Below are 23,457 nucleotides of genomic sequence, written 5' to 3' on the forward strand. Positions count from 1 at the left end.
TTATCTACTTGCACTTTGACGTGCTTTCGAACTGCTAGGTTGGCAGGAGCAGGGACCGAGCAACAGGAGCTCACCCCGTCGCGGGGATTCGAACCGCCGACCTTCTGATCGGCAAGCCCTAGGCTCCATAGTTTAACCCACAGCACCACCCGCATCCCTCATGCAATATTTAGGTTTTAAAAGGACAGGACATAATATCACTTCTGGGTGCAGATAGTGAAGCTGTTACTCCCTTTGTCACTAAGCTTCATTATCCCATTTTGGGACTGAGGATGGTTCAGATTAAGGTTACCAGACGTCCCCGTTTCCTGGGGACAGTCCCTGGATTTACAAATCAGTCCCCATACAAAATCCATTGAAGTTGAAAAGTGTCCCCGGATTCATTGAAAAAAAAACTAGTAACCTTAGTTTAGATGGAACCAAGAATGCAAGCTTGTAGGAATGTCTGGATATATATCCAGCACCAATATGGGAGTGAATGGGCATATGAGCAAGTTCAGTTATTTATTTATTTTACATTTATATCCTTTCTTTCCTCCAAGGAGCTCAAGCTGGCATACATGCTTCTCTTCCTCTCCATTTTTATCTTCACAACAGCCCTGTGAGGAAGCATAGGCTGGCTGAGAGAATGTGCCCAAAGACCCCATGAGTTTCATGACTGAGTGGGCATTTGAACCCAGGTATCCTTGGTCCTAGTCCAGCACTCCAACCACTGCACAACACTGCCTCTCACCAAATAAACTAAAGCTGTTGTTTACAGAGAGTGAATGGCAAGCTGATACTCACAATTACTTAAGGCGCATATAATTTGGCAGCACGTCCAACCTTGCTGGTAGTGAATGACCTCCAGTTTGCGACTGACCATGCTAGATTAGTACCTCCATTGTCAGATGCCCCATGCTTCTAAATATTCTGATTCAGCTGGACTTTTCATAATTTGAAGATGCAACGTGTGAATCGGAAACCTCCCAGCCTTAAGTGTCAGGGTTCAATGGATTCACCGCTTGGGTGAACTACCCCTAAATCATTTCCTTTTAATCCAGCCGTCTACACACCCAGATCAGCTGCCTCCCTAGGACACTGGCTCCAGCAAATAATTCATTCTCCTGATCCTTATTTTTAAAATGCATCCCATAGTTGCCCCTAGCAACCTGGCTTTGAAACTCTTAACTCTCCATGCAAAAAGGATCCACCTTTCCAGAAAATATTGGAACATGTGCAAGCTTGATTCCTCCCTGCCATGCCCTCACACAGAGATAGACATAAACATGGAGACAAATTCAGACACTTATTCCTCATTCTGTTTAACCTACAGTAATAAGTATCTTATATTTAAGACAGGACAGATTTGTTCTAGCATAATGAGGGCTGTTTCAGTGACCTGCACATGGAGGTTATAAGTAGGAACGGAGGAAAGTGTCAGAAGTGTCAGTTCTGCTTGGCTTTACCCATAATCCAATTCCATTCAGATTCTGCATTAATGGGCCATTAAAAAATTCAAAGCATGCATTTGAATCCATATTTGGACTCTCCTTCCTTGGAGGTTTTTAAGCAGAGGTTGGATGGCCATCTGTCATGGATGCTCTAGCTGAGATTCCTGCATTGCAGAAGAACTGAACAATGGTTACAGTCTGCCTATCTTCCCTCCTCCCTCTTCCCACTTGCCTACTTCATCTTCTACTCCTGATTCTGCACTGCTCTCTGCCACAGACTCTCCCAGCTCACTAAGTCCTGTTACGTCTTCAGCTTCCAACACCTCCTCTCCAAAGTCTTCTCCCTCTTCTCCCTCTGACCTCTCATGGTTGTCCCACCACCACTCCCTGGTCTTTGAGCCTTCTTCCCTGGTGGTTCCCCAGCTGGTTGTTCCAGCCATTCCTCTGCATCCAGCCAGTCTATGACAGTGACATTATTGGCCCTATCTCCATGACCTACTTTGCCACAGGCTGCCCCACTAGGTCTAGGGGCTACCAGCTTCCACTGCCCAGAAGGGAATCTGGCTCTTAGTCTGAAAAAGTTTCCTCACCCTTGAAATATAGAGAGATAGATGTTCTCTAGTCTCATGTAGATTTCTGCCCTTGGGTTTAGTTTTCATGAGGCATCTTTGCCCAAATTGTGTTTTAAAAGAGATACTGAAACTGAACTAGGAAAGAAGTCCATAATTTGTTCAAGGTCATCTAATTACTGAGCAGATAACTGAGAGAAGATGCTTTGGAGGCTGCTGGCTTTCAGCCATGTATTAGTCCACTTGAGCGCCCAGCCTTCTCAGCATTATCTAAGCATCATATATTAGGGGGGAAAAGAGGCAGAGAGAGAGCCAATGTTAGCGGGGCCATCAAGGGAGTATGAGATATGGTTTCCAATGTGATTGGAGTTGCGGATGCTGATTAGCCTCCTATCGCTGTAGAAATCTGCTGGTGCTAAATTAGCTGGCTCCCAGAACCAATTCCAATCAGAATACAGGAGCAGCAAAAATGCACTTGCAAGACGTAGAGGCAATTCCTTGATAGCTGTCATGCCACAGAAGGGAACTACAATGGCAAGCATACTGGGCTTGGAAGTAAGAACTACTTGATTTTAGTTCCCTCTTTGGCCAGAGATTGAGATTAGAAAATGGATGTATTAAAAGCAGTCTTCCTCAACAGGGTGCCCTTCAGATATTAATAGAACTCCAGTTCCCATCATCCATGACTGATGGCCATATTGGCTGGTGCTGGTGGAAGTTGGAGTTCAGCAACATCTGTAGGCCATCCGTTTGGAGAAAGTGGTCTCCCTTGGGAGGCGGTGGACTCTCCTTCCTTGGAGGTATTTAAACAGAGGTTGGATAGCCATCTGTCATGGATGCTTTAGCTGAGATCCCTGCACTGCAGGCAGTTGGACTAGATGACTCTCGGGGTCCCTTCCAACTCTACAATTCAATGATTCTGTGGTATTGGAAGATTGCACAGTGGTACCTCAGCCGGAGCCCGATTTCTGTTCTTATCCTGAAGCAAAGTTCTTAACCTGAAGCACTATTTCTGGGTTAGTGGAGTGTGTAACCTGAAGTGTATGTAACCTGAAGTGTATGTAACCTGAGGTACCACTGTAATAGCTGTTGTGTGTTGTGGGTCAGGGGAACATGGATAATTTGGTTTAGGATCACAGAAATTCTAGAGTGAGAATGAATGGAGGCACGTTTTAATGAGTCAGTTGGAAGAGTTAGGCTTAGGTTAAAGAGAAGTGCAGGCATTGGTTGAACATTGGTGGTGTATACCACACAGACAGAACATTTGTAAAGCAAAATGGGCATGCTGAGCCAACATGGAAAGAACATGATAAATAGAAAAAACTTAGGAAGCTGATCATGCTGCCTACTACACCACCAAGAAATAGTATGTAGATGGAGAGTTTTGTATTGCTGTTCTTGGCCTTTTTGGAAAGCATGGTACTTTGAAATTAAGTTTGCTTGATCCCTGGACATTCTCTAGACTGCCAGAATGGGAAAAGGCATTTGATGCTGCAAAGACTTGGGCCCTGTATGCACTACACATTTAAAGCAGTTTCATGCCCCCTTAAACAATCATGGCTTTCCCCAAAGGATCCTGGGCACTGTAGTTTGTTAAGGGTGCTGAGAGTTGTTGGGAAACCCCTATCCCCACCCCCACCCCGAACTACATTTCCCAGAGTTTCCTGGGAAGAGAGATTGATTGTAAAACCACACTGGACATTGTAGCTCTGTGAGGATGAAAAGGGAAGGACTTTGGTAATATACCGCCCTGTGTGAGGCCATTTCTTCCTCCCAGCCCTTGTGGTGCTTAAGCCAGGCTTTGGAAGGAGGCATGAGGCTCTGGCAGGGTCCTAGAGCCCTCCTACCTCCTGCCCAAAGCCCAGTAAACATTTGCCCAGCTTTGGGAAAGAGGAGGAGGGACTCCAGGTCCCTGTGAAAGCCCTCACGGCTCCTTCCTGAAGCCAGACAAGTGCTTACTAGGCTTTGAGAAGGTGCCCTTCTTGGATATGCACCCAATGTGACTGCACCACTCACACTGCCCTAAATCCACCTCTGAGGATGAGTTACTTTGGGCCCTGCACTGGGAGGAAGGTGAGATATAAAATAAACAAATAAACCCTGGAGAACCAGTCTAGACAATACTGAGAGAGACAGAGCAATGGTCTAACTCAGTATAAGGCAGCTTCTGAGGTTCCAGGCCCTCAATGAAATCCAATTGTTTCCCTCTAAGCCTCCCAACATCTGTAGCTTTTGGGGGGAAACAGTAGCTAAAAGGGGTCCATGCAAAAGGAGGTCAACTCTGTAGGCTGCGATTCTAACATAGACTGAAGGCGAAATGATCGAAAAATGCTCCACTGATTCAGAAAATGGTGGGTTATTTAACTGGGCCCCTCTTCCTCTCTGTGACATCCCATAAATAATATTTGTGTGCACAACAGCTGTGATGGCATCCACTTCCATGGGCCACAAAATGTTGGCAGTCTCTGCTTGGCATGGGTCAGAGTTGATTGCTTCCCACCCGCTTTTGGATACACAGTAAAGTCTGCAGCAGCCGATGGCAGGCAAAAACTAGGCATATTATTTGTTCTGGCTGGAAGATGACTAACAATGTTGTTGTTTCTTAAAGACCCTTGGCAGGATGATCAGTGGCTCATAGATTTTGTTTTCCCCATCTCACCGGGTGACAGAGCTGCTGCAGTCAACAGCAGTCGTGTCAGGCATGACAGCTTCAAGATAAACCTCCTTGTCAAGTTGCACAGAATTTCTAAAGAAATAATTTCCTTTTCCCTTTCGGAAACAACCTTGCATTTTTCAATTGTGGACCTTCTCCTAGACCTAAGTGGACTATTCTCTGCAGAGTTCATAGCCATTAAATGCAAATAACTCACACAGGCCAAACATGGATCTTGGATGTGGTTGGGCTTTGCAAACTGCATTTTCAGAGGCAATGTGAAAACCAGTTGGCTGCACCCGCATGAAGAAACTAGAGCTGGCTCAACAAGTGAAAGTTGGGGTTGGAGCTGATGAAGATGGCACCACTCCATCCATTCTTAGAACAGTAAGCTCTGAAAGGGAGATTAAAGGTAAAGGGACCCCTGACCATTAGGTTCAGTCATGGCCGACTCTGGGGTTGCGGCGCTCATCTCGCTTTATTGGCTGAGGGAGCCGGCGTACAGCTTCCAGGTCATGTGGCCAGCATGACTAAGCAGCTTCTGGCAAACCAGAGCAGTGCACGGAAACGCCATTTACCTTCCCGGCAGAGCGGTACCTATTTATCTACTTGCACTTTGATGTGCTTTCGAACTGCTAGGTGGGCAGGAGCTGGGACCGAGCAATGGGAGCTCACCCCATCGTGGGGATTTGAACTGCCAACCTTCTGGTCGGCGAGTCCTAGGCTTTGTGGTTTAACCCACAGCGCCACCCATGTCCCACGAAAGGGAGATTAGGGACTTCCAAATTCTTCTTCAGCTCAAATTTAAAATCTGAGCCAGAGAAAAAAATCTGAACCAGAGAATAGTTCTTAGTTTATCAACCTGGCCCTCAATCCCCCCCCCCCCCCAACCTTCTTTCCTTCTCCCTTTAAACAAGATATTTTTACTGGGACAATAATGCCAGGCCCTAGCAGCAGGAAGAGGGAAGCAGAAAGCAGATCTGGTCTTCCCCTTCTCTCTCCAGTATGCTGGTAATGTCTTACGATAGGGTACTTGTGGGTCTCTGGAAAATGAAGTTTCCCTCAGAGCTACTGCAGTGACTGGGGCGTGGTGGGTGACTTCTGACATTGCGCTGGCTTCAGAACATTAGCCAAGCAGTTTCCATGCCCAGATTATTTCCAGCTGCAGGTCCTGAGTGCAGGGCTTTCGTTTTAACTTTGTTGTAATTAGAATGATTTAATTGTAGAATTATTAAGATGCTGCATGCCATACTTCATGAATAAATAGTCAAGGGTAAATAGCCTTTCTCTAATTAACCAGATGCACCCATCCTACACTATGAGATATGGCTGGTGCTAACCCTAATGAAGTTTTGGTGCTGGCAAAAAGACCCATTTATTTGAGCCGGCCTTAACAGAATGCTGCTGTTTTGACTAGGTTGTGGTATTGCTCTTGCTCGTATTGCTTTGCCTCCCTTTATCTGCTCCTGGTTTTTTATTTGCTTTTGTTATTGTTTTTTTAATTCTATTTTATTTGCACCCTAAATCTGGGATCGTTCTCCCTACGAGGGGCGGTCTGGAAAATATTTTAAAATAAATAAAAACTCTCCTGCATCATCAGCCTTACCTAAGGACCAAAGAAATGGGCAAGGATAGTAAATTACTTTCTCCACTCACAAATTACTGTTTGAACATCACCAGAGAAATAAAAAGAACCACACAATGTGGATTACTGCAGTGATGCAGCTATAAATGAAAAGCTGTTTGCTGAACTAATGTTTGGGGAGATTACTGTAATGACACTTCTGAGGGACATAAATTTGAGGGAATTATTGAGTAGTACTCATTTTTTTTCCTTTTTCCTTTTTAACAAGGTGTGTGGCTCTTGAAAGTTGGATAGTCCATCCATCCTGCCAGCTGCTTCCTTAGGGGATATAAACAAACAGTCAATCTTTTGAGAGCAAGGTGGAAACTGAAGGCAGGAATATGCCATCAGAGCAAGCTTTGCTGTGAAATGGCACGTTTGGGACTTCAAATTGGTATCATCAATCCCATCATTGTCCTGAGGGCCTTTCCTGTGCGATCATCAAAGTGACAAGTATACAGTTCTATGGCTGCTTGCCACACGTCCCAGGATTCAAGAGTCCCTGTGGAGAAGAGGCTCTCCTAAACCAGCACATCCCTCCTCCTTTGATGGTAGCAGCCGATACAGAGGCCAAAAGCAGGGAAGTGAGACTTGCTTCTATCAGACAACACTCACTACCCACCCAGATACCAGGCTTCAGCTTTGAGGAGCCCCAGCCTGCTGACATTTTATGCTAAGATTTAGAAGAGGCAGTGATTCTACCCATGTTAGGAGCCTTTAGTAGAGTGGTGGGCAATATCTGGCCAGCCCACCCACCTAATTAGGCTCAGAAACCTGACTATTAGTGAACATAATATACAGAAAGCCTATATGTTAGGGGGAACTGGCTTGCAAAAATGAGTATATCAGGCCAAATGGCATAAATTAGGCTAAATTCACACAAAATTGTTGATGAATTTTCACAAGGCCTTTTTTATTTTAAACCTATGGGAAAATGTGGAGAAATGAACATAAAACTGGAAAACATAAACCAAAATTGACAGAGTCACCTTAGTCTTGGCCCTGTTTAAAATCTTACATATGCCTTCAGCCCTACTCTTTTGCATGATTAAGTCCATTCTCTCCCCTCTCTTTTCTCTTCCTTACCTGACCAGTCCCTCCAAGGCCTTATAAATTTCAGTCTCTCATGGAGATGAGAAATGCATTAGCTCATGATTCTAAAACTCACCAATGGCTCAGTATCATCAACCAAAAACCACCCATTTCCTTGTGCAGCTTCAGGGAATTTCAGCCCACAGAGAAATAAGAAAATTCATGTTAGGCTATTCAAGACCACATATCCAGGGCTGTGTCTAAAATACCTGGGTCTACTCTAGATAAAACTGAGCCTGTCAGATTATTTCAAGAAACAGACCATCTACTAGGCCTTGGTGAAGACTTCATTCCCTGCACAAAATCCAGTACATTCATCCATCTGAAATGTTGCAGGCTATTTACTTAGGGCACTACTACAGTATATAACATTTTCATACAAATTGCCACCCTCCCCAAAAAACTGTGTGTATGGGGGGAGGGAGACAAAATCACTCTGCCAGACCTTCCAATTGTCCCTATTTTCCAGGGGCAATCCAGGATTTACAGAAGCCGTCCCAGTTTCTCATTTGATCCCTGAATGTTCTGCTTTTCCTTAGAAGTCCCTATTTTCATTGGAGAAATGTTGAAGGGCATGGAGTTATGCGACCCCTGAGCCAAAGAGATAAATAACTTTACAGCCCTGTGCAGGGAAGGTTTTGTTTTTTTAATGTTTTATTGTGTTTTTATATATGTTGGAAGTTTCCAGAGTGGCTGCAGCAACCCAGTCAGATTTGTTGTTGTTTAGTCGTTCAGTCGTGTCCGACTCTTCGTGACCCCATGGACCAGAGCACACCAGGCACTTCTGTCTTCCACTGCCTCCCACAGTTTGGTCAGGCTCATGTTTGTAGCTTCGAGAACACTGTCCAACCATCTCAACCTCTGTCGTCCCCTTCTCTCTCTCTCTTTTTTTAAATAAATTTTTTATTAAGATTTTTACATTACAAAATAGAAAAAGAAAAAAGAAAAAATACAAAATAAAAATATTTAAAAACAATCAATCTTTTCATTATTTTCCATTTACTTGTTTCTCGGACCTCCTCGGACCTCCCTTTTTTGTATTCCAGTTCAATTTATTAGCTCAGCAGTTTCTTTCCCTCTTTCTTCTACCCAAATCTTTAATCTTAAATTATTATAACCTTGAATTTTTACTTATAAAAAACCATTTTTTCATATTCTTTTATACCATTACAGCTAGAAACCACTTAATTTCAATCCAACATCATTCTAACATTCATTAATTTTACAATGTCTCAGTAGATAGTCTTTAAATTTCTTCCAGTCTTCTTCCACTGACTCTTCTCCCTGGTCTTGGATCCTACCAGTCATTTCCGCCAATTCCATGTAATCCATCACCTTCATCTGCCATTCCTCCAGAGTGGGTAAATCCTGTGTCTTCCAATACTTTGCGATAAGTATTCTTGCTGCTGTTGTAGCGTACATAAAGAAAGTTCTATCCTTCTTTAACACCGATTGGTCAACTATGCCCAGGAGAAAGGCCTCTGGTTTCTTCAAGAAGGTATATTTAAATACCTTTTTCAGTTCATTATATATCATCTCCCAGAAAGCCTTAATCCTTGGGCACGTCCACCAAAGGTGAAAGAATGTACCTTCAGTTTCTTTACATTTCCAACATTTATTATCGGGCAAGTGGTAAATTTTTGCTAGCTTGACTGGGGTCATGTACCACCTGTATATCATTTTCATAATATTCTCTCTTAAGGCATTACATGCCGTAAACTTCATACCTGTGGTCCATAACTGTTCCCAGTCAGCAAACATAATATTGTGTCCAACATCTTGTGCCCATTTGATCATAACAGATTTTACCGTTTCGTCCTGAGTATTCCATTTCAACAGCAAGTTATACATCCTTGACAAAGTCTTAGTTTTGGGTTCTAAGAGTTCTGTTTCTAATTTTGATTTTTCCACCTGGAAGCCAATTTTCTTGTCCAAATTATATGCCTCCATTATCTGATAATAATGAAGCCAGTCTCGCACTTTGTTCTTTCGTTTCTCAAAACTCTGCAGTTTTAATCTATCTCCATCTTGTTCCAAAATTTCCCAATATTTCGGCCATTTAACCTCCATATTGAGCTTTTTCTGAGCTTTCGCTTCCATCGGTGACAGTCGTCCCCTTCTCCTTGTGCCCTCCATCTTTCCCAACATCAGGGTCTTTTCCAGGGAGTCTTCTCTTCTCATGAGGTGGCCAAAGTCTTGGAGCCTCTGCTTCAGGATTTGTCCTTCCAGTGAGCACTCAGGGCTGATTTCCTTAAGAATGGATACGTTTGATCTTCTTGCAGTCCATGGGACTCTCAAGAGTCTCCTCCAGCACCATAATTCAAAAGCATCAATTCTTTGGTGATCAGCCTTCTTGATGGCCCAGCTCTCACTTCCATACATCACTACTGGGAAAACCATGGCTTTAACTATACGGACCTTTGTTGGCAAGGTGATGTCTCTGCTTTTTAAGATGCTGTCTAGGTTTCCCATCGCCTTTCTCCCAAGGAGCAGGCGTCTTTTAATTTCGTGGCTGCTGTCACCATCTGCAGTGATCATGGAGCCCAAGAAAGTAAAATCTCTCACTGCCTCCATTTCTCCCCCTTCTATTTGCCAGGAGGTGATGGGACCAGTGGCCATGATCTTCGTTTTTTTGATGTTGAGCTTCAGACCATATTTTGCGCTCTCCTCTTTCAGTCAGATAGATGGGGTATAAATAAAATTATTATTATGCATTAATGGAATTCTGCATGTGCTCAAATTGTCCCTGGAGAACAGTGACGCAAAATTCAGAGAATTTCGAAGGATGGCTGTGCTTTGGTTCTCAAACTGTTTTGGAAAGTGATCATTATATAGGTTCTCCTCTAAATGTGAACTGAAATGAATTTATCTCTCTCCCTTCCCTTGAGCAGTCTAATAAAAACTGGTCGTCTTGCTAGAGGGGGAGATAGGCTGAAGATGAACTGGAGGCAGATCTAAATGCAATGCCGATGGAGTCAAATTTCTGCCCCATCTCTAGTCTCCAGCATCCTAAACCTTGAGACTCAAAGAGGAAGAGCTTGATAGTGTTATAAGGTAGGACCTAGTGACAGGGTTGCCCACTCTTGAAAGTTAAGGAAAACAGTGGTATGTGGCTATCAGTTGAGGCTGGGATGTGGTCCATTGGTATTGGTGAGCATTTAAGGTCCCCAACCCTAATCTGTGGGTTGCCATCTGATTAGATTTTACTCTGATTCTGATTTGATTCTAGGATGTATTTCAATTGATTGCTTAATTTTATCTTGATGTGTTATATAATTGATGTTAGCTGCTCTGAGCCCGGTTTTGGCCGAGGAGGGCGGGGTATAAATAAAATTATCATCATCATCATTATTAGAAGGGCCCATAGATAAAGGTGTGATGCTAGGGATGCAAAGCCCTTGAAAAGAAGAAATACCGGTAGGTGAAAATCTGAATGATAGAAACCTGGTCTGTGGTCATGCATCTTCCAGTCCTTTATTTGTTTTAATTGACAGCCATGGTATCTAGTAGAGCAGGTTCCCTTTTCAGTAGTAATGTGCCTTTCTCTACTTGCCTCTGGGGAATTACTAACGGTGAATAAATATTATCAGACGAGCTCCTAATTAAAGGAGTGCAAGTGACTTATCTTATAACCCTACAGTCCCCTCTAGAGTCCCTTCCTCCTCAGGCTTCTTTGCTCAGAGATGGTCCAGGTTGGGTATGGATGTGCATCCTCATCCCTGGTTACAGTGAAACTGACCTGTCTTGCTGACCTGGCCTTAGCCATGGACTGTTTGAAGCGGTATGAATTGGAATAGATACTGACTTAGTTATTTGCACTCCTACTGATTCTCTGCCAAGCTGGACCTGACCGTAATAAAGTGTGTCATCTGGTTGTTATTTTTTTCATATTCTAGTCTGGCGCAATTCACAGGGGCATATTGGCCAGACGTAGCTGATGGCAAAGCAATATGTAAGGGTCACCTGTGGGAGACTTTCCATTTTATTTTGTATTTTTACTCTGCAATTGTAATGCTGGATTTTAGAGATTTAGAAGGCCCCCTTTTTTAAAAAAAAGAAAGGACCTGGGACTCAGGAAAGTAAGTGGGCTGGGAAAGGCAGGAAATCATTGCTGGAGATGGGTTAATAAATGTATTAACCTCAGTCATGTTTGAAAGCATTGACACCAATCTCTGGCAGGGAATGAAAAAAAAAATTCAGGAAGAGATTGTGGCTGTTACAAGGCTTATGAGAATTTATCACCAACCAAAGCTAGATCATTTCTTCTGTAAAAGAGAGCTTACACAATTGCTTCTTATTACACTGTATTGGTACTTGGTTTTAACAATGCGATTTTTATTTTTCATCTTGAGAGTCAGTGTGGTGAAATGGTAACAGTGTGAGATTGAGTCAAGAGAAACAAATTTGAAGCTCCGCTCAGTTATGAAGCTCCCAGGCTGACTTCAGTCACATTCATACCATACATTTAAAGCACTATGATGCCATTTTAAACAGTCATGGCTTCACCCAAATAATTCTGGGAGCTGTAGTTTGCTAAGAGTGCTGAGAGGACCCTATTTGCCTCACAGACCTACAATTTCCAGAGTGGTTTAGAAATCAATCCCTCTTCCAAGGGAACTCTGGGAATCTTACCTCTGTTAGGGCAATAGGGATCTCCTGGCAACCCTTAGCACCCTTAACAAACGACAGCTCCTAGAATTCTTTGGGGAAAACCATTACATCATAATGGCATCATAATATTTTAAATACATGATGTGCATGTGGCCACAGAGAAGCATATTGACTACCCTGAACTCCACAAAGGAAAAGTTGAATATAAAGATAATATTTTTTTTTAGTCGAAGTATTTCCTTTGCTTAAAAAACATGAATGATATTTTCTGATCTCTAAGCATGCTAAAAAAGTTGAAGTTCTTAGGAATCGGTAAAGGGATTTTTAAGAAAATAAACAAAAGTTCTCCTAGGTATCTTGTGTGGTATTTAAATTCAGGTCCAATTCTTGTGTGGTATTTAAATTCAGGTCCAGATGCTTATTGCCAAGAAAGAAAGAAAGAAAGAAAGAAAGAAAGAAAGAAAGAAAGAAAGAAAGAAAGAAAGAAAGAAATCACAGAACTGAAAAGTTACTAAACTTCACTGTTTCTGATACTTCCATCAAAATGCCAGCCCCTCTTGGGGAATTCAAGTGAGGGTTCCTGTGTGTTCTACCTAATCTCCCAGTTGTTTCATGGAGATATCCATAATCATGGAGAACAAGATAGACTCCTGAGGCATCTCATAGTTGGCTATGAGTGGAACAGAATCCCCCAATGCCACCATCTTGGTCTGTCCCCTCCCCACTCAAAAAATTCAAGTCCCATCATGGAGAGATGGCCCAGAAGAATGACCAGGTTCAGTAGTGGATGGCCTGGTGAGATGCTGCCACTCACTTGACCTCCAGTTGGTTGAATCACTGCTGCATGTTGGGAGGTAAGAGGAGGAATGTTGAAGCATCAAGATAGCCAGTGGGGTGCAAATGTAGTGCCAGGAATGCCAGACTGGCTCCACCACTGTCCTTGCACCGCACCAACCTGCCTGTTGCCTCTGGCCTCTCTATCTTCCAATCAATATGGAAGATTGGAAGCCAGGTGAGTTATGGCTCTACACCATGCCATCCACTACTGCTCTGGTCCATGGTACTGAAAATTGGTCCATTGGTACTGAAAATTGGTACTGGATTCCTGGTGGCTAAGTACTGGAAAGAGAATCAGTTACCCACTAGGGGAGAGTGGCTATGTAAGCTCTCAGAATACTTCGAATTAACCAAATTGACAGACATAATCAGACAAAAACCAAAAAGTGAAGTAAAAAAAGAATGGGAGAGCCTAAATGAATACCTCAAAAGTCAAGGCTCGAGGGCAGAAATCTGCCTGAGTCTGGAATAACCTTGTGAAGTGAAAGGATATGAAAGAAGGATTTATATCTAGATGTTAGGATAGAGATGATAAAGAAAACAGGAAAACAAGAAGACCCAATGAGAGATAAAGGAGGTGCTGTGGGCCTGGTGGAAGTCAATGTCTTCTTGTTGTTTTAGTGTTTATAATATTAACTTGTAAGATATGGATTTGTCTTTTTGTTTTGTTGTTGTTGTTTTTCTTTGTTTTTGTTTTAGTTTTTGAATGTTGATTTTTGTGTGTTGTGTATTCTTATTTTTTGATATCTTTCGTGTTGTTGTTGTGTGGAAAATACTAATAAAATTCATTTTAAAAAAAAAGAAAGAAAGCAACTCAAACTAATAAACATTTATTAAGGCATTCCCAATAGGCACAAAGTAGGTCCAACATAGGAGCTCTCTCTGGCCAGGAGATGCCAGAATTACCTTACACCTTACTGATAGACAGCCCCAAGGCCCTAGGATGGATGCCTACCTGATAATCCCTGATATTCACTTGCTGATGCCAAAGTCTTAATTGAAAACAAAAACCCCCAAGCTTCACATGGTAAACTAGTGCTCCACAAGCTAACTCTGCATGAAGCAAGAGCTCACTGTTGACATTTTAACTCTCTTGCTCATTCAATTCACTGGCTTCATTTTTCGGCAGGTGAACAAATAATTATTTCCCCCATTTCCTTTTGCCAGTCTGCTCAGGCCTTTTTATGCCTCAAGCATTCCCTCCTCAGCTCTCTCGCTCTCTCTCCACACCCCCTCCAAGCGCTTCTAAGTTGATGTTGTTTTTCTAAGACCCAAAGTGCCTTTTGGAGGGAAAAAAAGCTTTTTCGCTTTAGCTTTCTTCTGAGTGCCTGGTAAATTCCGAACACTCCGAGATTGCCAGACGTTTTATGTTTACAGCGGGCTTTCTGCTCTGTAGGCCTCGATCTGTATCTAATGCTGCCACCTATTGGATATGGACGTAATCAGCTTTCAGCAATTGCAAACCAGAGATAAACATATTACAGTAATCCTCTTCTCTGAAACTGTTAAGTCCTGTAATTCCTTCGATCTGCAAGCTAATCAAAGCAACGTTAGCATATATGGGTAGACGTAGCGTGCGAACTACAGGCCATTTTGCAGGAACACAGGAAATGTCCTCATACTAAGCTATACCATTGGCTTCTGTCACAAGCAACTAGGGTGAATGGCCAGTTGCAGAAGGCTGAGGTTCAGGATCCAGAATCAGAGGGACCAGAAAGGTGGAAGATGATAGGTCAGATATAATGCAAGGGAGTCTACATTGCCATTTACAGTGGCACCTTGGGTTACAAACACCTCAAGTTACAAACACTTCAGGTTACAGACTCTGCTAACCTGGAAGTAGTGCCTTGGGTTAAGAAATTTACCTCAGGATGAGAACAGAAATCGTGCGCTGGCGGCGTGGTGGCAGCAGGAGACCCCATTAGCTAAAGTGGTACCGCAGGTTAAGAACAGTTTCAGGTTAAGAATGGACCTCCAGAATGAATTAAGTTCGTAACCAGAGGTACCACTGAATAGGAATGAGTTGCTAAGACTCATGAGCTGAGTTGACCTTACGGGCCTGGTATGTCATTCGTGTGTGTGTGTCCAACTCTACAGCTCTATGATTGTGTGATTCTATATTTCTGTGCAAATCCTTTATCTACGCCTTAAAGGTAATACTTATTTCTATAACATATACCCTACATTTCATTCCTTTATCATTCTCATTCCTTTGCTTTTATTTCCAGTCCTGCCTGCGACTTCATTTGACTATAATATTTTCTCAGATAGTCCGAAAAGGATCTCCACTCTTCCACAAACTTTTCATTTTTTGGGTCTCTTCTTTTTGCCATCAATTTTGCCATCTCCATATAGTCCAATAGTTTTAAAGTCCACTCCTCTTTTGTTGGAACTTCTTTACATTTCGGTGCATACAGAATTCTTTCTGCAGTGGTGGCATACATAAACAATTTAACCAAGGTGTGGTTTTTGGTTTTTTGGACTTCTGCCCCTATTCTTGCCAGAAGAAATGCTTCTGGCTTTGGGGGATGGCTATTTTAAACATCTTTTTTCAATTCATTATGTATCATTTCCCAAAAGCCTGTTGCTTTTTTACAACTCCACCACATATGAAAAAATGAACCTTCAGACTCTTTGCCTGGTGTGCCTCAACTGTCTTGTGGAGTCACCTGACAGGATGTACAATGTGGCAAAGGATCAGATGACGCCTTTCATGCTCTTAACCTATAAGTGCTAGCTTGCTTTCTGAGTTACAACAGGAGGTAAAGCGCCAAAGACTGGTTGCTGGCGGTCCTGATTCAAGATCCATCTCAACACTGTACAAAATCAGATGGAGGCGAGAAAACCACTGTGGTGGAACTTCTTGTGCAATGAGGGTGATGTGAAAAGCCCTGAGTCACGCTAGCAGGAGGACCGTGAGAAAGCTGGGAAAGAAATGGAAGTAATTTCTTTGCTTTAAAATAAATCTGCAGAATTAAATAAAAATCGTTTTCATGAAGCTGTGGGACATTTGCAGTCAAAATGATGAGAGGAGTTTGCTAATATTCTGGACAAGGTTTTCAATTCAGAATTAAGCAAGTTCAGTATTTGCAAGCTTTCTTTGAAAGAACAGAGAAGCAAAACCTTCTCTGTTCCTTCTTTCCTGGTTTGTAATCTGTGCTGATGGTGTCCCAGGCGTGCATCTTATCAAATTGCACAGAGTGCCTTGGGAAATATCGTTCCCACTCTTGCAGTGGAAGCCCTCCACCCTGCTTCCTCAAAGATGACTTAGCAGAATGGATCCCAAAGGGAAGGAACTGAAGGGTGGAACAGGAAGATGGGTAGAGCCTGGCTTTATACATTTTTTTTTTGTATACCATTTTGCCTAACAGATACATTTTGCCAACCACTTTTTCCCTAATGCAATTACATTTTTCTAGGTTACTTTCACTCACATGTGCATGTTTGTACGCATTACTCTGCTGGTGAACTGCATGGCAAAATTCAGAGAAGTGTGACTTTTGACCTCTGCTTAAAAACCTCCAAGGAAAGAAAATCCACCATGTTTGAAGCATAGGAGCCAACTTCTAGGGGTTGAGGTCCCCCTCTCAGTCTCCTCTTTTCTAGGCTAAACATACCCAGTTCCTTCAACCATTCTTCATAAGACCTGCTTGTGAACTGTATCAAATCCATCCATTTAAAAATAAATAAATCGCTCTATGGATAGGACATGATTATGCTTCAGGGCATACATAGGGGTAGCACTGTGTCATGTCCCCCCCTACACACTCAAAGTCTGCACATCAGAAAATTCTTTTCAATATTCCAAATGCAATTCTGCATACCCGGTTTATCATTTCCTTATTTATGCTATTTACTTATCTTATTTTCCTCTTACCCTTGTGATCTCACTAGTTATTTTTTCATGGTGACTGGATAAATCTCTTCCTGGGGTGTACGCTGATGAATATATTTTTTTAAAGTGTTTTTCTCCTCATGATTTTTCACTCCCCTCCCCGAACCCATCGCACGTCCATCATGTGTTTTAATTCTCTTTGTTTCCAGCTGACTGCTTTGATGTTTGTTCTCTTTTTATTTCCTGCTGAGCCTCAAAAATGCCTTCTCTTTGTCAGGTGGTTATTAACTTGGTTTTGAAAGGTCATCTTCACAGATGGAATCTAGAATGGGTGTAAATATTTTTGGTAAACTACTTCGTAATATTCACATAGCTCCTTCATTTCAGGACTTGGGCAGCAGGTTCAGGCCATTTTATGTGTTCAACAGGGTCAGAGTAACGACGTAATTCCTGGATCATACCATTTTAGGTTTCCAGGGGGAAGACGTGTTTGACTATTCTATACTTAGAGATGTGTTCGAATATTCTGTATTTAGATAGACTGATAGATGATATAGATGATGATAGATGATAGATAGATAGATAGATAGATAGATAGATAGATAGATAGATAGATATAGATAGATAGATAGATAGATAGATAGATAGATAGATAGATAGATGATAGATAGATAGATAGATAGATAGATAGATAGATAGATAGATGATAGATGATAGATAGATGTTTGGAACATTCACCTTAAAAAGGAACTCATTCTAGTTCAATATGTTCAAAAGGAACTAATTCCAGTTCACATTTATCCCTTTAGAAAACTAATCAGTTTGGTTTGCATTTAGTTTTCAATTCAATTCAAGTTCATTCAAATGATCCTCAGCAGAAAAGGAGGAAGTCCCTTGCATTAGTGGAATGACTTTTACTTGTGCAATCAAAATTCATCTCTATTTCCTCCTCTCTCACACCTGTCCCCAATCTACTGAGCAATTCCGCCCCCAGAAGGTGTTTCTGCATGGGTAAGAATTCCAGATATTTTAGTACTAACATACTCTTTATTCACCCCTGCCTCTCTGAAGATGTTTAAAAGGGGATGGAATCCCCTTTTGTGCAGAATCCAAGAACACCCCAAAAATAGCAGAACATAAATATTTTATGCATGCAAGTCTCTGGCTTTATATGTATTACCGTATTTTTCGCCCTATAGGACGCACTTTCCCCCCTCCAAAACGGAAGGGGAAATCTGGGTGCGTCCTATGGGGCGAATGCAGGCTTTCGCTGAAGCTTGGAGAGCGAGAGGGGTCGGTGCGCACCAACCCCTCTCGCTCCCCAGGCTTCAGGAAGACATCCGCAGCCTAGGCAGCCCTGCGGGAGGTCCCGCAGGGCTGTCTAGGCTGCGGATAGCAGCCTGCTTCCCGGAGCGTTGGGCGCCCTGAAAGCAGAGCGCTCAGTGCTTCGGGAAGACATCTGCAGCCTAGGCAGCCCTGTGGGAGGTCCTGCAGGGCTGTCTAGGCTGCGGATAGCAGCCTGCTTCCTGGAGCGTCGGGCGCCCTGAAAGCAGAGCGCCCAGCGCTTCGGGAACACATCCGCAGCCTAGGCAGCCCTGCAGAGCGCCCCTCGCGCCGGGCATACTTCCGCAGCGTGGGGAGCCCTGCAAGAGTTCCCCGCAGGGCTCCCCATGCTGCGGATAGCAGCCTGCCACCTGGCGGGCGGGGCGCCCTCAAGCAGAGCGCCCCACCCGCCGGACAGACATCCGCAGCGTGGGGAGCCCTGCAGGAGTTCCCCGCAGGGCTCCCCACGCTGCGGATAGCAGCCTGCCGTCCGGCGGGCGGGGCGCCCTCAAGCAGAGCGCCCCTCATGCCGGGCATACATCCGCAGCGTGGGGAGCCCTGCAGGAGTTCCCCGAAGGGCTCCCCACGCTGCGGATAGCAGCCTGCCACCCGGTGCGCGGGGCGCCCTCAAGCAGAGCGCCCCTCACGCCGGGCATACATCCACAGTGTGGGGAGCCCTGCAGGAGTTCCCCGCAGGGCTCCCCACACTGCGGATAGCAGCCTGCCACCCCTCGCGCCGGGTAGACATCGGCCAGCCCCACAAGCTCGGGGGACAGCAGGGAGGCGCAGCGCCGCCATCCCGCTGTTCCTCGACCTGGTTCGGTTTCCCCGACCTGCTTTTGGGGGGGAAATAAAGGAATTCCCCCCCCCTTTATTTTCCCCAAAAAAACTAGGTGCGTCCTATGGGACGGAGCGTCCTATGGGACGAAAAATACGGTAGTTCACAAATACAAGCTTAAAATACAAAAATTCATGGGGGGAAAGAGGCTTAATTGTATAAATTCCCAATACAGCCTTGTATCAGGAAGTTTTTAATGTTTGACGTTTTATTATGTTTTTTATATTTTGCTGGAAGCCGCCCAGAGTGGCTGGGGAAACCCAATCAACTGGGTGGGGTATAAATATTATTATTATTATTATTATTATTATTATTATTATTATTATTATTTCTCTGGGTTTTACCCAAGCCTTCTAAAACAGATTTGGGGAAGATGGATGGGGCACATGGGAAGACAAGAGAGAGAAGAAATTCCACCGCAAAAGCAGAATTTACAGTACTGGAATATAGGTTTACCTGTTCCTAGTTTGATACATCTCCAACTCCTTGAAAAAATCCATCAACAGTATCTCCAACATTTTTTACACATCACTTGGGAAGACAGACGAACTAATACCAGTGTACTGGAAGAAGCAAAGATCACCAGTTTCGAAGCAATGGTTCTTCAACTTTGTTGGACTGGTCATGTTGTGCAGATGCCTGATGATCATCTTCCAAAGCAACTACTCTATTCCAAACTTAAAAATGGAAAGTGTAACGCTGGTGGTCAACAAAAGAGGTTTAAAGATTGCATTAAGGCAAATTTTAAAAAATGTAGTATAAACACCGACAACTGGGAAACACTTGCCTGCGAGCGCTCCAGTTGGAGAACAGCCTTTACCAAAGGTGTCATGGGCTTTGAAGACGCTCAAACTCAGGACGCAAGGGAGAAACGTGCTAAGAGGAAGGCACGCTTGGCAAATCCACACTGCGATCAACTCCCACCAATGTCCCCACTGTGGAAGGACATGTGGATCCAGAATTGGCCTCCACAGTCACTTACGGACTCATTGTTAAGACTGTGTTTATGTAAGACAATCTTACTAGGCTACGAGTGATTGCCAAAGAAGAAGAGGAGGAGGAGGAGGAGGAGGAGGAGGAGGAGGAGGAGGAGAAGAAGAAGAAGAAGAAGAAGAAGAAGAAGAAGAAGACTCCAACCGTCACACCACTTGCAGGGCTGTCTGATTCAAGCCTGGTCTAACAATAAAGAACTCTTAAGAAAGGAGAATAGTTGGGCATTGAAGCTGCCCACTCACTGTTAGTACTGGGATGGCTCACAGAGTAGGCAGGCAGGTCACCAACTCACACAGTCTCCCCCACTATGATGAGATGCATTGCATTTCTATTTCAGCTATGGTAATTCTAAGTTTACATTTGTTCATGTGAACGGTCATATGCAAATGTCATGCATATCTGCACCTTCTTCTCCCCCCCCCCACACAATGCATGCGTGGCTGACTCTATTCTGTAGGGTTGCCAACTGAGCAGTCACCCATGAAATTGCAGCTCTTAGGACTTAGACAAGCTGATATATCTCAGTGTAGGCTACTTCACAAGGCTATTGTGGTCATCAATAAGAAAAATAAAGCACCGGAGATGCAGAAAAAAAGTTCAGGAAATGATAAATAGAAACCCATTTTGACTGCCACCAAATTGGACTATGGACAACAGTAGATTTGACCAGAATGATGTAGTAAATCATATGAAATGTAATTTATGAAACCAAGACTGCCTCAGAAGAATTTCAAGCTACAAACAAACCACCTTCTGAAAACTGATTTGACAGCTCCTTACTGCCAAATGAGACATGCATCTCCAATACATATATAAGCCAACCACATCATTTTATTTCTGCATGCTCATATGTCACCAGAAGCAGAGTTTAAACCTACTTAACAATGTTTTTTGAAAGATATTTTTGCCAGTGCAACCACAAACCCCCTTTGATATCCCCCCACCGGCACTCCTTCTGAAAACATTTGTGTTTAAATCTATGTGGCCCTCTCTCTCAATTTCTCTAACTTGCTTTCTCCATGATGCAGTCACGTAGCCAAATCTAACTACCTAGACTGCATTGTGTCATCATTGCAGCATTGTCCCATTTTCTGATTGGCTGGAGGCATCCATTTGCTTGATCCAGGAGGGAGAAAAATGCAGAAACTGGTGGGGTGTATGGGTCAGATCCTGAGATCAGACAGAAGTAGCAGCAGTCATTGAAAACAATGGTGCCAAACCATCGATCTACCTGTGGTGAAAATTCACATAATCTTTGAGATTTTCAAGAAAATTGTCTACCTCATTGAAATTATTAATATCCGCCTCAAAACTGGATAATTTTCAGCAAAGCTGTAGTAATAAATGCAAAATATCTCTATATATGAAGCATTCAGATGTAGCAATGGCAAACCAGCAGGGCTGACTTTAGAAAGAATTACAGTTCCACAAACCTTCTAACTCCTGTGAAAAAAGAAGATGGATTTTGTAGCTGAAAGTTTATGTTTGGCTTAATGATATTTGCTCCCCTGCCTCGCTCTTCTTTTTATCACACAGTTCAGTCCGGCTGCAAACACTTCCTGCATGCATATCGAAGCGCATCGAGATTATAGGATTATAAAAACAGGATCACTTAAAGCTGTTCACTTTGTGCTACTATTATGGCTGCAAATTGATATTCCCAGCCAAGTGGGTGCTTATTTTATTAGCCACAGGGATTCATCAAACATCCTCAAAATTGCCCTCTTCATAATGCGATGCAGCGCAGCTGAGCACATAAGGTTCCGAATATATGCCAAACTCAAGGAGATAATAACACCGGGCAGACCTCTTTTGATGAAGCACTGGGCAAAAAAGCAAAGGGCAGGGACTTGAGCAGGAATACCACCAACAAAGGCGACAATTTGACCACAAAGTTCTTCTCTACCCTGTGTTCATCCAAGGAGGCCCTCAATAACAAACCACAGTCAGAGACCTCAGAGGATCCTTTCATCAGGATTTCACTGCTCACTCAGCCTTTGATGCAATTCTTGTATTACATTTTGCCCATAAAATAATCATAGCTGGGCTTGGGGGAGAGGACATTGACCCACACTCTCCACAGTCCACAGAAGCATGGCCCTCACTTTTCGTGACCATTCCAACCCCTTCTCCCGCAAAAAAAAGAAGAAGAAAAAAAGAAAGCAGGGAGTTTCCACAAGCACCAAAATTATTCAAAAACTGGAATTTTGCTAATGGGTGTATTTACTGTTCAGCAAGCGCAAGTCTATGCTTTCCTCTCATTAACTGGGTGCAGCCACCAACAATATCAATGGTCGTTATAAAGCTAAAGAGCTCATAACTACAGCCAACAAGTCTTATTTTCAATGTTTATGCCATTTGCCACAAGTACAGACCAGAAAAACAATGGGTGGGGGGATTTGACAGTAACCATACCCCCCCCCTTCTAAAACACATAGGAGACACTTCTCCTTCACCTCCTACAATTGCACCCGTGAATATGGTTTGTTTATCACGAGGCACCACTCTGCTCCATGTAAGCCCTCCTTGAGTCCCACTGATTTCAGTGGGAGAAATGTAAGTCTGGAACCTAAAAGACAAAGGGTGGCTAGCCCATTATCTGTGCCCATTGGCTTACCAATGCCAGGTTGTCTGTGTCACTGAGAACTGCTTTGGGAAGAACCACTGCTGGATATGTAATTTGTCCACACTCCTCTGCATTTAATTTCCCTCTGGCCTGACTGTTTACCCTATAAACCTTGTGTGTACACACACACGCACCCTGATAACAAAGAAGAACACTTCATGCATCTTAGGAAGCAGACTGTAGCCCACCATAGCTTACTCCATCACAAATTTCAGGTGCCACAAGACTCTTTGTTATTTTTGCTGCAAGCAACTAACACGGAGCGTAGCCCTCAAAAAGTCTGGACTTGACTCTCCCATTGCAACCAGCTGGAACTTAGCTTAGAAACTTAGCTTGGGCTCCGCCGCGCCCCGAGTTTCCTATTATTTCATTGCCACTAAATGCCCGGCAACCTCCAAGCAGCTTAATTTTATTGTTCCACTTACCCCCATTTTTCTTTCTGGCTCAAGGCGAGCTTGGTTTCCTTCGGGTGCTCCATGCTGGCTTTTGCACCTCACCTGACCATAATAATAAAAAAGTCCCTTCTGCTAGAAGGAAGAGGAAAGCAATATGCAAAACAAACAAAGAAACCCAAGAGGAAAGCTACACCCCTATAGACCAGCACTCATAGCAACAGACGGAGAAAGACTATCCTCTCGCTGGTTGTTAACTTTTTCCAGTCGTGAAGCAGTAATTCCTCTGGAACTGCAACTCAGCATGTGTGATGCAAGGGGCTCTTTTGAAACGGCGTTTTCCTCTCGCTTGCCAGCCATTCCTCACTGTCCCTGCCAACCCTGAATAAAACTCTTTCTGATGTGGCAAGGTCTGCAGAGCCAATTGGACAACAAACGGAGCCTATTTGTTTTATTGACAGATGGCAAGGGTGAGGTGATATCCGGACAAGGGGGTGGGGTGGGTGATTGAAAAGGTTCTCTGGGCCATGCTTTTGGTTTAACTTTATTGTGGCGTGTGTGTGTGAGAAGGAGAAAGGTCTCTCTCTAAAATTAGAATTCTATTTTTAAATAGTTACCTACCACAAGACAA

General features: G+C 43.5%; 1 protein-coding gene across 4 annotated transcripts in view; it reads right to left on the bottom strand.

Moving 5' to 3' along the window:
• KCNMB2 (potassium calcium-activated channel subfamily M regulatory beta subunit 2) overlaps positions 1-23,193 on the bottom strand; it is a 318,431-nt gene extending 295,238 nt beyond the window's left edge. For all 4 annotated transcript variants that reach the window (XM_077929760.1, XM_077929759.1, XM_077929758.1 and 1 more), the window contains exon 1: positions 22,860-23,193. In XM_077929760.1, coding sequence (XP_077785886.1) covers positions 22,860-22,912 — 53 coding nt within the window. In that variant the 5' untranslated portion in view covers positions 22,913-23,193. The remainder of the gene's footprint in view (positions 1-22,859) is intronic.
• Between the last annotated feature and the right edge of the window lie 264 nt (positions 23,194-23,457).

This window comes from Podarcis muralis, chromosome 6 (genome assembly GCF_964188315.1).
Source record: "Podarcis muralis chromosome 6, rPodMur119.hap1.1, whole genome shotgun sequence".
NCBI lineage: Eukaryota > Metazoa > Chordata > Lepidosauria > Squamata > Lacertidae > Podarcis > Podarcis muralis.